This window comes from Octopus sinensis, linkage group LG3, assembly GCF_006345805.1.
Source record: "Octopus sinensis linkage group LG3, ASM634580v1, whole genome shotgun sequence".
Classification (NCBI taxonomy): Eukaryota; Metazoa; Mollusca; class Cephalopoda; order Octopoda; family Octopodidae; genus Octopus; species Octopus sinensis.
Window position 1 is genome coordinate 36,617,500 of NC_042999.1, and position 17,465 is coordinate 36,634,964.

The 17,465-nt window shown below is 39.7% G+C and overlaps 1 protein-coding gene across 5 annotated transcripts in view; it reads left to right on the forward strand.

Moving 5' to 3' along the window:
• The window catches only part of LOC115209954 (proprotein convertase subtilisin/kexin type 4), a 187,111-nt gene that overhangs the window by 83,774 nt on the left and 85,872 nt on the right, over window positions 1-17,465 (forward strand). For all 5 annotated transcript variants that reach the window (XM_029778594.2, XM_029778595.2, XM_036500934.1 and 2 more), the window contains exon 5: window positions 7,740-7,874. In XM_029778594.2, the coding sequence (XP_029634454.1) occupies window positions 7,740-7,874 (135 nt within the window). The remainder of the gene's footprint in view (window positions 1-7,739; window positions 7,875-17,465) is intronic.

Here is a 17,465-nt window from a genome sequence, read left to right on the forward strand (position 1 = left end):
AGCCACTCCTGCGCCTATATTATATATATATATATTATATATATATATATATATATATATATATATCATCACATCATCGTTTAACGTCCGTTTTCCGCGCTAGCACGGGTTGGACGGTTTCGACCGGGGTCTGGGGAGCTAGGGACTGCCCCAGGCTCCAGTCTAGTCTGGCAGTGTTTCTACCAGCTGGATGCCCTTCCTAACGCCAACCACTCCGCGAGTGTAGTGGGTGTTTTTTACGTGCCACCTGCACAGGTGCCAGAGGGGTCTGGCATCGGCCACGTTCGGATGGTCCTTTTTATGTGGGGGTGGGTGCAGAAATATAGGGGAGCACCAGTGGGGAGGGGTGGTTCAGAGAAATGATGACAGGTTCTAGGCAAGTAGAAGTAGGATATCAAGAGGGTAATGCATGGTGAAATAGCGTATTGAGGAGGGGGGTTCGAAGAGTAGACACCTATAATGGTGGTGGGAGAAACAACATCCGGTATATATATATATATATATATATACATATGCATACATACATCATCATCATCGTTTAACGTCCGTTCTCCATATATATATATATATATATATATATATATATATATATATATGTATATATAAAAATAGCAAAGTAAACTTGCAAGGTACTGCATGAGTGAAAACATATAGGAAAGAAGATTTGAAAATGCAGAGGTCTTTTAAAGATGTTTATTGACTTGACCGGTTTCACTTTTTTAAAAGAAGATTTTCAAAAGTAAAATGTAAGGCTTTGTTTAGCCTTTGTTGTGTTAAAATTTGTTATCATAGTTGCATTAAAATATTTATACAGTCTTTGATAATAAGAAAATGTTAAGAGGGGCTTTTTGTTTAAAGTTTACATAAGTGTTCAAAATAGGTAGCAAAATAAATTCATAATTATTTTAAATTCATCAAAAATCATGATTGTAAAGAAGCATCACAATCAAGGAAGCAGATAGGGGTAGTACTGTCATAATTATGAACATAGAACAATACAAAAACTCTGTATCTCACTTCTTACAAGATACTACCTACTATGAAAGCGTAGTCAACTACCAACAATCAAAAGCAATTTCCAAATTAAACACCCTCATTAATGTTAAGAGGGGCTTTTTGTTTAAACAGTTTACATAAAAGTGTTCAAAATAGGTAGTAAAATAAATTCATAATTATTTTAAATTCATCAAAAATCATGATTGTAAAGAAGCATATATATGCGCCTATATATAAAAGTATGTATATATAGGCGCAGGAGTGGCTGTGTGGTAGGTAGCTTGTTTACCAACCACATAGTTCCGGGTTCAGTCGCACTATGTGGCACCTTGGGCAAGTGTCTTCTACTATAGCCTCGGGCCAACCAAAGCCTTGTGAGTGGATTTGGTAGACGGAAATGAAAGAAGCCTGTCATATATAATTATATATATATATATATATATATATATATATATATATATGCATGTGTGTGTTTGTGTGTCTGTTTGTCCCCCTAGCATTGCTTGATAACCAATGCTGGTGTGTTTATGTCCCCGTTACTTAGTGGTTCAGCAAAAGAGACTGATAGAATAAGTACTGGGCTTACAAAAGAACAAGTCCTGGGGGCGATTTGCTCGACTAAAGGCGGTGCTCCAGCATGGCCGTAGTCAAATGACTGAAACAAGTAAAAGAGTAAAAGAGAATCATATTTAAGTATTATACAAAATTTTAGGGGAATGACCAACTTTTCTTCCTTCATCTCCAGTGTATGTGTGTTTAAGGGATGGTTGCTATTTTAAGATATAGTGTGGGAGGTTGGTTGGTGGGGGAGAACATTGTGGAATCAAAAGGATTTTTTTGCTTCTGGGCTAGTCTGTCATGGTTCAGTGATTTTTGGACTTGTCTTAGAGTTAAATATGGTGTGAGTGTAGGTGTGTGTCTGTGCATGTTTCTATGTGTGCGTGTATATATGTTTGTATGTGGGTTTTTTTTTTTGACTGGTCTTAGAGTTCAGTGTGGTGTGTGTATGGGTCTGTGTATGTGTGTTTTATATTTAGCAGGGTGGTGCATGTATATGTGTGCACGTTTGTGTGTGATTTGTATTTGTCAGTGTGCTGTGTGTGTGTGCATCTGTGTGTATGTGTTTGTTCGTGTGTGTGTGTGTGTGTCTGTATGTTTGTGTGTGTTGTGTTGGTTGTGATGGTATGTACGTGAGTATGTGTCTGTGTCTATGTTTGTAGTACTATAATTGTCCAGGTGGTGTGTGTGTGTGCATTTGCATGTGTGTGTGAGGGTGCATATGTATGTGTGAAAGTGTTGTATTTGTCTGGGGTTCTGTGTGTGTCCATGTTTCATTTATCCAGGTAGTGTGTATGTGTGTGTTTGTACAGAGTATGCATTTGTGTGTGTGTGTATATATGTGGGTGTGGTTTATGTAGTTTTTGGATGTGTGTGTGTTATATTTGTTGTGGCTAAATGTGTATGTGTACATGGGAATGCATGTATGTGTGTGTTATTTTTCTGTGTGGTGCATGCATATGTTTGGATGTATCATTGTGTTTCATTTGTATCGTTTGTGCAGTGTGTGTATACGTGTGGGTGTGTTTGTGTGAGTATGTCTGTGTGTCGTGTATGTGTGTGTGTCTGTGTTTGTGATTGTTGTGATTGTATTGCATGTATATATGTGTGATTTTTTTTTATTGGGGATCAGGCAAAGAAACAGCATCAGTACACTGCAAGATAGGACCCCTCTTCCAAAAGGATAGCTCCTTCACAAATAGTCCAACGAGGATCAGTGAGGTACTGAGTGACCAGTTCAAAGGTGTCTTTACCACCCCGTTGGAACACAGACAAGTGAATGAACCACCCCCGCTACTGACTTGGTCACCTAGGTAAACTTCTAGATTTTCTCCCTGGAATGTGGCAGAAGTTCTCTGCACATTTTCAGTGTTTATTGCTCCTGAGCATCTGCCACATACAAAAGCTATCTTCCCAGTTAGCCTTCCTTTGATATTGCTGCACCTCTTATGTGTCCATAGCTTACACTGGGTACATCTTATAGAGTTTCTACCTACGCCTTTTCTACAGATCGAGCAGGGCCAACTACCTGAAGGGATTTGTGATTTATATATATGTATGTGTGTGTGTGTGTGTATGTATTTATATATATATGTATGTATATGTATATATGTATGTATATATATACATAATATACACATACATATATATATACACACATATACATATCATCATCATCATCGGACGTTAAACGATGATGATGATATGTATATGTGTGTATATATATATATATATATATATATATATGTGTGTGTGTATAATCTCTTATTATAAAAGGCAGATTTTATCTGCCTCCCTTTGGGAGTTATACAAATCTACAATATAGGATTTCTTCAATTACAATTTACCTAGCATTTTTGAGAATACAATGCATCGCGTCATGCCAGGTCAAGTTTTTAAAATTTAAACTCCAATTAAGCAAAATTTACAGAAAACTCACATTCTGGTGTGTGTGTCAAATGCTTTTCTTAGTCTGGTTTACACCACACGCAAACGCACACACACAGTGGGCAACGAATAAAATGAAAGTAATTGACTTACTGTAGTGAGTGATTCTTTCACTCTGCCTCCCACTTCCTCTTTCAACACATAGACACGCAAATATATAAATAAAATTGTAAGCTAACGTGCGTGTGTGTGAGTGGGTGTGTGTGGGTGTGCGCGCGCGTGTGTGTGTGTGTGTGCGTGTGCGTGAGTGTGTGACAGGAAAGTTTTTTACGACGAATATAACACCTATATCCAAGTAGCAGAAAGATAAGACAGTAAGGTGTGCTTTGAGGGAGATTTGGCTGCTATTTCTACCATGTCTAGCTGCCATGTAGGGGTCTCCCTCATAGGCTCATACATACATATATACATAGATAAGACAGTAAGGTGTGATTTGGGGGAAATTTGGCTGCTATTTCTACCAGGTCTAGCTGCCATGTAGGGGTCTCCCTCATAGGCTCATACATACATATATACATAGATAAGACAGTAAGGTGTGATTTGGGGGAAATTTGGCTGCTATTCTACAGGTCTAGCTGCCATGTAGGGGTCTCCCTCATAGGCTCATACATACATATATACATAGATAAGACAGTAAGGTGTGATTTGGGGAATTTGGCTGCTATTTCTACCAGGTCTAGCTACCATGTAGAGGTCCCCCTCATTGGCTCATATATATATACATACATAAGACAGTAAGGTGTGATTTGAGGAGATTTGGCTGCTGTTTCTACCAGGTCTGTTAGGCCTTCTCATGTAAACTCAAGCTTTCTCATGCCTTGAACATAAGACCAAAGCAGAGAATGTATTCTTTTATTCTTCTGCTTTTTCCAGCCATTGGTCTGTGGCCATGCTGGGGCAATGCCTTGAAGAATTGTAGTTTAATGAATCAACTCCAGTTTTATTTTGTAAGCATTGTACTTATTCTATGTTTCCTTTTGTCAAACCACTAGGTGACAGGGATGTAAACAAACCAACATTCGTTGTCAAGCAGTGGTAGAGGACAATCACAAGCACAGACACGCACACCACACACACATACATGCATACACATATACACACATACATACATACACATACACACATACATACATACATACATATATATATGTGTGTATATATATATTGCAGCCGGAAGGTGTTTGTAAGCCATTTAAGAAACACACAAAAACCGTTACATTCACTTCAACATTTAAATTTAATTTGCCAAAATATTTTGTCGCTTTGAGACCGCGACCTGTTCACTGACAAAAATATCGTGCTAACAGGTCGCGGTCTCAAAGCAACGAAAATATTTGACAAATTAAATTTAAATGTTGAAGTGAATCTAACGGTTTTTTGTGTTTCTTAAATGGCTTATAAACACCTTCAACGCTGCAACTGTTTTCGTTCCAGCACACGATCTCAGATCAAGTCACTTGCTATGCAAGTACATCTCTGTAACTATATAATATTTATATATATATATATATGTATATGGTAAAAACAGTAAGATAACAAAAGAAAGAAAGAGACCTCAATATATGTAAATAGAGGAAATCTTATATATAAAAGTGAGGTTGTGTGTCTGTCTCCTACGATTTAGATTCCTAACTACTCCCACATTTTGCAGTGCAGTTTAACCAAAACCGGGTATCTTATAGTCGTGATTCATATCGAGACCGTCTGGGTATTAGCGCGCGTCTACGATGAGTCTACGATTTTTAAAAAATTTACCATCAATTTTTCCCATTTTTAATCCATTTTTGACATATATAAGGGAAGTAACTCTCTAAAATTTATTATTAAATCTCAGAACGTAAAAAGCTACAGTAACACCCCTCCCGCTTTGTGGTTAGCCATATTGAGATGGCTATTATACTTTACATCTCTAAAAATGCTTATATAATTATTTCCCTTACAAACCCGAGCAACGCCAGGCGATACTGCTAGTATGTATATATATATGTATGTATATATACACACACACACACAGAAGGAAGAGAATGTTATAGGCAGGGTTGTGTAGTACACTCTCCAACCACCTTTTATCAATTCAAAATGAAAAATTAAATTACACCATCTAGAAAATTACATATAATAGAAATATTAAATATAAGATAAAAAATATACCGATGATTAAGTAATGTGCAAAATAATAAATAAAACGTATATATAAGTAAGTTTGGAATAATATTCCCTCAAATTATTATTATTATTATTATTATTATTATATATATAAAGCTCATAAATTAACTTATAAATAAATGTAAGAAGGTGGAGCAGCCATTAATTATTTGCTCTAAATACATTTATTTACAAATACTATATTCAGCACTTGAATACTACACTTGTGGTGTGTCTATAATTAAATTTCAAATGTATTTGCAAAGCTTATTGGAAAAGAAAAACAAAAACTGTAGCCAAATGTGTCATGAGCTACATTGCCTGGCTTACATAAACAGTTATGTTGTATAGATATTTGAGAAAACAATATATTCCGTGACTTGATGTAAGTAAAAAAATATTTCCTTTTATTTGTACTAGATATGTTGGCAAATAGCGCAGTTTTAGATTTAAGAAAAGATATGTTATTTGCAGAATCATCCTGACCTTTTAACAAAACTTACTACCTTCTTCCCTAAGCAGTAACATAAGTGGACACATATTTCTATCATTAGTACTTGATTTAGTGATGCTATTGTTGTTTAACCCCTGGTTAGCCCTGATGGTCTTGGCATGTGATCAAAGACATTCTAGAAATAACCAGCCTACTCATGTTTTTCTTTTTTTTTTTTTACATGTAGTGTACTCAGACATTGTTAGCCAATGTATCCTTCCATTTTCTTAAGTCTCATGAGAGACATTTAGCTATTATTTTTAGTAGGTTGACTGGCCATGTAAAGAACCCCCCACATTGTCTTAGTTTAATGGTGTGGAAGTTCTTGCTGAGAAAATAAATATACTTCTACAGGGATTGCTATTGTCATTAGTTATGATAGACCACTATGGTTCTTACAATCTCTCTTAAAATCCAACTGTGCCTGTATAGTTAAAAATGTTTACTTTCTAACCGAATGACTGGGTTCAATCCCAATCCATTACTTCTTGGTGCCAAGTATCTTATTACTAAAGCATTTTAATATATATGACTTGGAGTTTAATAAGTAATTGTTTATGGGAATGAAATTTAAATGGGCTGATTAATCCTTAAGCATTTAATCCAGCCATATCTGGCCTAAATATTCTACCTGCCTTATGTTAAAACTAATCAAGTCCAACTTCTCACACATACCCTACAGTGTCATTCTAAAAACATACAAACATACCATTGAAATCTTGAAGATATGAGATAATGCATGATGAATTCAAAACAATGTGAATAAATAGGTGCAGGTATGGTTGTGTGGTAAGAAGTGTCTTCTACTTTAGCCTTAGGCTGACCAAAGCCTTGTGAGTAGATTTGGTTGACAGAAACTGAAAGTAGCCCATTGTATATCTCTTTTACGCTTTTACTTGTTTCAGTCATTTGACTGCGGCCAATCTGGAGCACTGCCTTTAGTCGAGTAAATCGACCCCAGGACTTATTCTTTGTAAGCCTAGTACTTTTTATATCGGGTCCATTTTGCCGAACCTCTAAGTTACGGGGACGTAAACACACCAGCATCGGTTGTCAAGCGATGTTGGGGCGACAAACACAGACACACAAATACACACACACATACACATATTTACATATATACAACGGGATTCTTTCAGTTTCCGTCTACCAAATCCACTCACAAGGCTTTGGTCGGTCCAAGGCTATAGTAGAAGACACTTGCGCAAGGCGCCACGCAGTGGGACTGAACCCGGAACCATGTGGTTGGTAAGCAAGCTACTTACCACACAGCCACTCCTACACCTATGTGTGTGTGTGTGTGTTTGTTCCCCACCATCGCTTGACAATCGATGCTGGTGTGTTTGTGTCCCTGTGGTTCAGCAAAAGGGACCCATAGAATAAGCACCAGGCTTACAAAGTATAAGTCCTGGAGTCGATTTCTTTGATGAAAACCCTTTAAGGTAGTCCTCCAGAATGGCCACGGTCAAGTGACTGAGACATATAAAAGAATGAAATAAGTAATACATTTGACAAAACTAAAATATTAATTAGCTTATTTGTATCTTTTTGCAAAAAAAAAAAAATATGATTAACAAGCTTTTATCCTTTTGCTTTGCAGCATGGTGGCGGACATGGAGGGTATGACATGAATGTGATGCCTGCATGGCAGATGGGATATACTGGTAAAGGAATTGTGATTTCTATATTGGATGATGGTATTGAAAAGGATCACCCAGACCTGAAAAAAAATTATGTAAGAAATTGACTTTATCATAACCATTTTAATACTAACCCATCTGATATCACTCTTGAGCTGATGATACAAATTTCCTGTCCTTAAAATATTTTAAATTAAAATCTTTCATCAAAACTTCATGTTATTTCCCAAATGCCCAGCTTAACAATGATGGAGTTAAATTCTTCATTATTTTAAGAATTAAGTCAGAAGCCTCTCCAACCCATCATGTGTATTATTTTGTATGTATTACCTTCGAAACACGGAGTAGATGAAACAAGGACAACGGAAGAAGGGATATATTCTGTATAGTGTACGTTGTTCGAAAAAAAGTTTGTTTCTTTGTTTTTGTTTTTATGTTTTCGTTTCTCATTGTGTTCAACGTTTTTTTGATGTCCTGTATCCATATATGCGTGTATATATACATATATCATCATCATCATCATCATCGTTTAACGTCCGTTTTCCGCGCTAGCACGGGTTGGACGGTTTGACCGGGGTCTGGGAAGCCAGGGGCCGCTCCAGGCTCCAGTCTGATTTGGCAGAGTTTCTACGGCTGGATGCCCTTCCTAACGCCAACCACTCCGTGAGTGTAGTGGGTGTTTTTTACGTGCCACCTGCACAGGGGCCGGGGGGTCCGGCATTGGTCGCGATCGGTTCGAGCTTTTAACGTGCCAGCGGCACGGGGGCAACTGGGTCCGGGGTACTTTGGGGATCCGGGGTACTTTGGGGATCCGGGGTACTTTGGGGATCTGGGGTACTTTGGGGATCCGGGGTACTTTGAATGGGTAGGGGGTATGTGGAATTGCTGCAGAAAGCAGCCCGGGTCTTTGCAGTCACAGCATATCTCCAGAGATCTCGGTCTTTCGCCATTGCCTCAGTGAGGCCCAATGCTCTGAAGTCATGCTTGACTACCTCATCCCATGTCTTCCTGGGTCTACCTCTCCCCCTGATACCTTCAACTGTTTGGGAGTGGCACTTCTTCACACATCTCTCTTCATCCATCCGCAGCACATGACCATACCATCGCAAGCGTCGCTCTTGCACACCACATCTGATGCTTCTTATATCCAGCATTTCTCTTAGGATGCTTACACTCTGTCTTGCGTGCACACTGACACTACACATCCAGCGGATCATGCTAGCTTCATTTCTTTCAAGTCTACGCATGTCCTCTGCAGTCACTGCCCATGTTTCATTACCGTGAAGCATGGCAGTTCGCACACATGTATCATACAATCTACCTTTCGCTCTGAGGGAGAGACCTTTTGTTGCCAGTAGGGGTAGGAGCTTTCTGAACTTTGCCCAGGCTATTCGTATTCTAGTAGTGATACTCTCTGTGCATCCACCTCCGCTACTAACTTGGTCACCCAGGTAGTGGAAACTATCAACTACTTCTAGTTTCTCTCCCTGGAGTGTGATGGAATCTGTTTTCTGAGTGTCTGTTGTGTCTATTGTCCCTGTGCATCTGCCGCACATGAAAGCTATCTTATCTGTTAATTTCCCTTTAATGTTGCTGCACCTCTTATGTGTCCATAACTTACATTGGGTGCATCTTATGGAGTTTCTACCTGTACCTTCCTACAGATTGAGCAGGGCCACCTACCCGAGGGTGTGTGTGCTGAGTACCTCTTGCTGCTTACTAATACTTTGGTCTTTGCTACATTTATTCTAAGGCCCTTTGATTCCAACCCTTGCTTCCACACCCGAAATTTCTCTTCTAGTTCCGGTAGTGATTCTGCTATGAGAGCTAGGTCATCGGCATAGAGGAGCTCCCAGGGGCATCCCGTTTTGAATTCCTCTGTTATTGCCTGAAGGACTATGATGAATAAAAGGGGACTGAGGGCTGAGCCCTGGTGCACACCTACTTCTACCCGGAATTCTTCACTATATTCGTTGCCAATCCTAACCTTGCTGACAGCCTCTCTGTATAGAGCCTGTACAGCCCTTATTAGCCATTCTTCAATCTCCAGTTTCCGCATCGACCACCAGATGAGGGAACGGGGAACCCTGTCAAAGGCTTTCTCCAAGTCTACAAAAGCTATGTAGAGGGGTTTATCTTTAGCTAGGTACTTCTCCTGCAGTTGTCGGACCAGGAATATAGCATCAGTGGTGCTTCTACCTGGTACAAAACGAACTGCATTTCATCTAAACAAATTCTCTCCCTAATGAGATGGGTTATGACCTTCTCTGAGACCTTCATCACCTGGTCCAACAGTTTGATACCTCTGTAGTTATTTCTATCTAGAGCATCACCCTTACCCTTGTAGCAGTTGACTATGGTGCTGCTGCACCAGTCATTGGGTATGACTCCATTGTGAACTACCTGGTTTACAATGCGGGTGACTATGGTATAGCCCACATAGCCAGCTGTTTTAAGCATCTCAGCAGTGATTCCTGATAGGCCAGGGGCTTTGCCTGGTTTCATATCCTTAATTGCCTTATCTACAAGGGAGCTGTCTATTCGGGTAGCTGGTCCCTCTACTGGGTCAACATTTGGCAGGCTCTCCTCCTCCCATTCATTCTCCTCATTCAGCAGTCTTTCATAATGGCTTCTCCAAGCCTCTTTCTTTTCACTAACAGTAAATGCAAGTGCCCCATCATCCATGCAGACACATTTCTCTCCTATAACATCACTATTTTCTCTGACACACTGTCTGGCAATCCGAAATACTTCAGCTCTTTGATCCTCGCGTCGCTGGACATTGGCAAACTTCTTCTTTTCTGCTACGTCTTTGGCTATGTATACCTGCCGCCCAGCCTCCCTTTTGGCTATCTGGTACAGTTCCCTGCTGCCTCCAGGCTTTCCAGGCCCGTCTCTTTCTACAGATGGCTTTATCTACTGCACTATTCCACCACCACGTAATTCTAGGTCTGGAAGGGACTTTGCACCATCCACAGACTCGGTCTGTGGCACTCAGCAAGCTGTCCCGTAGGAATTCCCAGCTACCTTCTATGTCCGACGTCTGAAGCTCCTCCTCCCTCTCATCAAATTTCTTGATGAGTATGTCCCTAAATTTCTGACCATGTGAAGGGTTCTTTAGCCTCCAAATCCTTCTTTTCTGGATTGGTTTGTTTCTTGGAGTCCTTCTGGCCTCAAGCTTAAAGTCACTGATGATTAGTCTATGCTGAGGAATACATTCTTCACCCGGGAGGGTCTTTGTATTCAAGAGCAACCCTGCATCCCGCTGTCTGGTGAGGATGAAGTCTATTTGGCTAGCGGAGTCTCCTGACTGATAGGTTATAAGGTGGCAGACTGGCTTCTTGAAGTTAGTGTTGCAGATTGAAAGGTTACATGCATCACAGAATTCCAGCAGTCTAGTTCCCTCATCATTTCTGGTGCCAATACCATAGCCACCATGTACCCCAGTGAAGATACCCGATTCCCGCCCAACATGCCCATTAAAGTCTCCACCTACAAAGATGAGGTCCTTGCTACTAGTCTTTGAAGTAGCCTGCAGAAGGTTATCATAAAAGTTGTCCTTCTGATCATTTGGTAGTCCCGCTTGTGGGGCATAGGCGGAGATAATCATAGCTGTGCCACTCTGTAGGACCAACCTGAGCTTAAGCACTCTATCGCAAACCCTGACAACCTCTATGACCTCATCCACCCATTTCTCGCAAGGAGAATGCCTACACCCCCTACACCTTCCACGTTACCTTGCCAGAAGAGTTTGTACCTAAGTGCCTTGCCCGTGAGGACCCTAGCCGAAGCACCTCTCCATCTTACCTCTTGTATGCAGCATACATCAACCTGTCTTCTCTCTAGCATCTCTACAATCTCACTAGACTTGCCTGTCAATGTACCAACATTGATAGTGCCAACTCTGAAAACTGGGAAGGAGATGTGGGGGGGAGGGGGGAATTCAGCGCCTGAGAAGAGGAGGGTTGTTGTGGTGGTGATAGTTTTCGTAGCATTTTTCTTTTGATCTCTCTTCCGACCTGTCCACGCCGTGGACAGGAGCTGGTGTTAGCAGTGGACATTCATTATCGTCACTGAGTAATGTAATTAGGTAGCGTAGTAAGGAGGAAAAATACAGATATTCTAGAGTTGAGTTGGGGGGAGTCCAGCTGAGAAAGGTTTTACCAGTGAAAAGAGGGGGAGAGATAGTAGAGGGGGTGCGGTCAATATAGGGGAGCACCAGTGGGGAAGGTTGGGGTAAGGAGGAACGATGGCAGGAAGGGTTGGTGTAGGTTATATGCATATATTTATATATTATTTATAATATATATATATATATACACACACACACACACACACACATATGCACACTTGCAAATATATGTATATGACAGGTGGTTGGATGAGCTTCTTTGAGTTTTTGTCTACCAAATCCACTTACAAGGCTTTGGTCTTCCTAAGGTAATAGTTGTAATTTGCAGTGGGACTGAACCCAGAACCATAGGATTGGGAAGTAAGCTTCTTACCACACAGCCTATACCTGTGCCTTTACCATCAAAAAGAAAAAAATCTTTAAAACAATTGACTCATATTTCACTACCACTGGCATATAAACATCAATACATTCTATGACTGTGGGCCAATGACGGAACCTTCACATGGTTACTCAATCTGTAGTATTGCTACCTTTGGTGCCAGGAAAAAATTACTTGAAATTTTAGAGTGACTGATACCATCATTGATAAAAACTTTTGCACATCAGGGTTACAAGATCAAATCTAAAGAATGCTTGCCTCTCTCTTCTAACTGTACAAATTGAGTTATCTTGGAAATAATGGAAATGTCTCAGCCACTTTTGCACTGACAAGTCAGACTATTAGAGTCTGATGCAAATATAGAATGGAAGAACTAAAAAAAAAGAATAAAAACAATATTAAGAACCAGTGTTGTCTATTATTACTATAGTATTACAGCATTGATCCTGTAACATGAAGGAAAGCTGCCAGATGTGAGAAAAATAATGAAAGTGTTTGTGTTAAGTTTATTGAATAACTGATAAAATAGTTAATAGCTTACACCTTTAAAACAACAATAACGATTGCAGTGTGTCTGTATATATATATATATATATATATACATACACACACACACACATGCATATATACATATATTTTTATCTTTTACTGGTTTCAGTCATTAGACTGCGGTCATACTGGAGCACTGCCTTAGAGGTTTTAGGTGGACAAATTGACCCTAGTACTTTTTTTTTTACATGTCTGGAACTTAATCTATCGGTCTCTTTTTGCTGAACCAAGCTACAGGGATAGAAACAAACCAACACCAGTTGTCAAGCAGCAGTGCAGGACAAACATAAAGACACACACACGTACATGATTGGCTTCTTTCAGTTTCCATCTACCAAATCTACTCACAGGACTTTTGTTATCCTGGAGTTATTGTGGAAGACACTTGTCCAAGGTGCCATACAATAAAACTGAACCCAGAATCATGTGGCTGAAGCAAATTTCTTACCACACAGCATAATCATAATCAAATTCGATGACTGGCATCCATGCTAGTGAAGCACTAAGAGTACCATACAAACATAATCATTACCAGAGCAACAAGCTGGCCTCCATGCCAATGGCACCTAGAAAAGCACCATTCGAGCGTGATCGTTACCTACGTCGTCTGACTGGCACTTGTGTTGGTGCCACGTGAAAAAAACATTCGAACAAGGTCGTTGCCAGTGCTGCTGGACTGGCTCCTGTGCAGGTGGCACATAATAAGCACCATTGAGCATGGCCACTGCCAGTACTGCCTAACTGGTCCTCAAGCCGGTGGCACATAAAAGCACCCACTACACTCTCAGAGTGGTTAGTGTTAGGAAGGGCATCCGGCCATAGAAACTCTGCCAGATCAGATTGGAGTCTGGTGCAGCCATCTGGTTCGCCAGACCTCAGTCAAATTGTCCAACCCATGCTAGCATGGAAAGCGGACGTTAAACTATGATGATGATGATGATGATTTTCCATAGCTCAGATGGAATCTGTTGGGGCAGAACCTTTTATAGCTGGATTTTCTTCCTATCACTAACCCTCACCTGTTTCCAATGAAGATTATATATATATTATATATATATTCTTTTATTCTTTTACTTGTTTCAGTCATTTGACTGTGGCCATACTTGAGCACTGCCTTGAAGGGTTTTAGCCAAACAAATAAACACCAGGACTTTTTTTTTTAAGCCTAGTACTTAGGCTATTGGTCTCTTTTGCTGAACTTCTAAGTTACGGGAATGTAAACACAGCAACACCTGTTGTCAAGTGGTGGGAGGACAGACACAAAGACTATTAGTGGAAGATACTTACCCAAGGTGCAACGCAGTGGGACTGAACCCAGTACCATGTGATTGAGAAGCAAGCTTCTTACTACACAGCCACATTTGCACATCCACACATACACATACACACACATAATATACGTATGTGTGTGAACTTACACCTACAAAATTTTACTTTTCCCTTAATTTTATTAACCCTTTCATTACTGTATTTATTTTGAGATGCTCTGTGTTTCTTTCAATTACTTTAAATATGATAAAGAATTTAGTAAAATAATTTAATTATCATTCAGCTAGTGTTAGGAGCATAAATTGTGACTGAGGTTTGGTGGAAGATTTTAATTCAAAACTTACGAAAACAAGACATTTGTACTACAGAGCCAGAGCCAGTTGGTAACGAAAGGGTTAAAAGTAGCTGATGCATATTTTCAGTAACTCACATATCATACCAGCCAAATTCTTCCGCCAGTCTGTTGCCTGTTATTTTTTTTAACCCTTTAGCATTTAAACCAGCTATATTCAGCCCAAATATGCTATCTGTTTTATGTGCTAACCAGCCAGATCCAGCCTATCACACCTACCTTCAGTTCCACTGATTTGCTGACCGAAAATTCTAAAATTTTTCAATTCTATTTCACTGTTATCAGCATTTGCTGTTTCATTAAATTATGTTACCAAAAATCCCAAAGGAACATTTTCTCCCTCGTGTTCTATCCCTGACCACCCTAACTCTGGGCCCCCTCTCTCTCTGTCTCTTTTTCAATTACCACTTGCTTCACCAACACTTCTCCCTCCTCCACCACCCCACCCTATATAAACTAGTGCACACGCTCGGATTCCCCTACTCCATTTTAATAACTCTGCGGAAAGAATACAAATCCAGAAGATGTTCAGATAAGAAATTTTGTGTTTTTTCAACTTCATACATCTCCTCCTCTATTCTGCGCAGATCATAAACCCCTTATTAGTCCTTTTCATTATTCTAACTATTTCCATGTAAACATAATTTAAACATAGTTTCGTCTTCCTCTCTGTTGTCTTAAAACAAGCTTAAGTTCCTTCACGTGCATTTACTATTCGTCACCTATTCATTTATTCAGGTTTGTAACATAGTCACTTATTTCTCTATTATCAGCATTTGCTGTTTCATTAAATTATGTTACCAAAAATCCCCAAAAGAACATTTTCTCTCTCGTGTTCTATCTCTGACCACCCTAACTCTGGTCCCTCTCTCTCTGTTTTGATTACCACTTGCTTCACCAACATTTCTCCCTCCTCCACCACCCCACCCTATATAAACTAGTGCACGCACTCAGATTCCCCTACTCCATTTTAATAACCCTGACCACTAAGCCGCATGTGATAGTTGTAAATAAATGTCATCATCATACAAGCAGTGTCCTTCACATTCACTCTTCTGTAAAAACATGTCTGATCATGGGGAATATTACCTTACTTGGAAACAGGTACAGGTTGATGACAGGAAGGGCATCCAGCTGGAGAAAAATCTGTCTCAACAAATTCCATCTGACTGATACAAGCATTGGAAAATGGATGTTAATCAATGATGATGTAAACAAAGTTTGTACTCAAGCAAGTTTCCGAGCACATCCACAGCAGAAAATTAGAGGGTACATTGCTCCTAAGGTGGGATAAATAGTCCCAGAGTATATGATAAAAAAATGAGTCCAGTTATTCTTCCATTTTTCAAACTGATCTGCAGGCAATCATATTGACAGCGGAGTAAGTCATGTTCCTCTTAAATATTTCTTTCAAGTTTTGGTGCCAGGCCAGCAATTTTAGGGAAGTGGGTAAGTCAATTGGATTGACCCCAGTTTTCAGCTAGTACAACCCCGAAAGGATGGAAGATAAAGTCATCCTTGGTGGAATTTAAATTCAGGAAGTAAAAGGCAGACAAAATACCACCAGAATTTTGCCTGGTGTGCTAACAGTTCTACCAGATTACACCTTAGAAAATAAATAATGTACCTCCAGAAATCAAACCCAAGACCTTACAATCATGAGCTGAGTACCCTAGCCACTTAGCTGTGTGTCTTCGTGTTCCTCTTAAATATTAGTACTATATATGCCAGTGTATAAGACATGCTTTTTTCATTCTTAAAGATGATGGAAAATTGCCATCCATCTAATGCAACCATATTATGGATGGGATAGCAAATGTACAGATGAAACAGATTTAATTTGTTTTTCTGCAAAATATACTTTAAAGTTAGGGTGTATTTTATGTAAGAGTGTGTCTAATATGCTGGCAAATACAGTAAATGGGGTAATTTCACTCCATCAACATAACAAATAAGTGTTGCCATATAATGAGTTTTCTCATGACCATAGAATGTTTACTTTATATTTACATCTGTTCCATTTCAAAACTATTATCCAACTTAACATAGATGTCTTATTAGAACACTGTGTTATTAGCCTTGAGAGATTCTCTTATACAGGCATTTGGTGCATAAAGGCACACTTAGAAATTGTAGCTGATTGGAATTGTCTGTTATGGGCAACAGAACTCTTGTATCACAAAATTTCAGTCTACTGGACCTCATCAGTGAGAGTCATCTAGTGACTGCTTACCAGGCAAATCTTACTCTCATGATGTATAGAATATCAACATCTTTTCAGTAGGCTTGTTAAAAGTTAACGACCTGCTGTGCTTACCTTGGATCGTAGGGTGACCTGCTGTGCTTGAGGAGACCTATTGAGTCAAGTACATCAACATCAAAATGAATATCAAATGGAAATTGTAGTTGTGTTACCTGTACCGGTGGCACGTAAAAAAACACCATCCGAACGTGGCCGATGCCAGGGCCACCTTGACTGGCTTCCATGCTGGTGGCACGTAAAAGGCACCAACCAATCATGGTTGCTGCCAGCCTCCCCTGGCACGTAAAAAGCACCCACTACACTCACGGAGTGGTTGGCGTTAGGAAGGGCATCCAGCTGTAGAAACACTGCCAGATCAGACTGGAGCCTGGTGCAGCCTCCTCGCCTCCCAGACCCCAGTCAAACCGTCCAACCCATGCTAGCATGGAAAACGGACGTTAAACGATGATGATGATGATGATGAACAACAGAAGCAGTATTAGTACCAAAATGTAATCTTTATAGTCTACTTAATGTGGATGTCTTGTTAAAACATTGAATACTTTTCTTGTGGAACTCAACAATTTTATTACACCAGCTTTCAGTACGAGAAAAGTATTCAGTATTCTTCAACTATCTTTACTTTAGCTTAAATAACTATTGATGTCATTACTGTTAAAACTTGACTTCTTTGATTTGCAACCCAATCTTTCTTCTCTTCCCGTTCCATCCATCTCAGTTTGCGTATATTAAGGGTGTA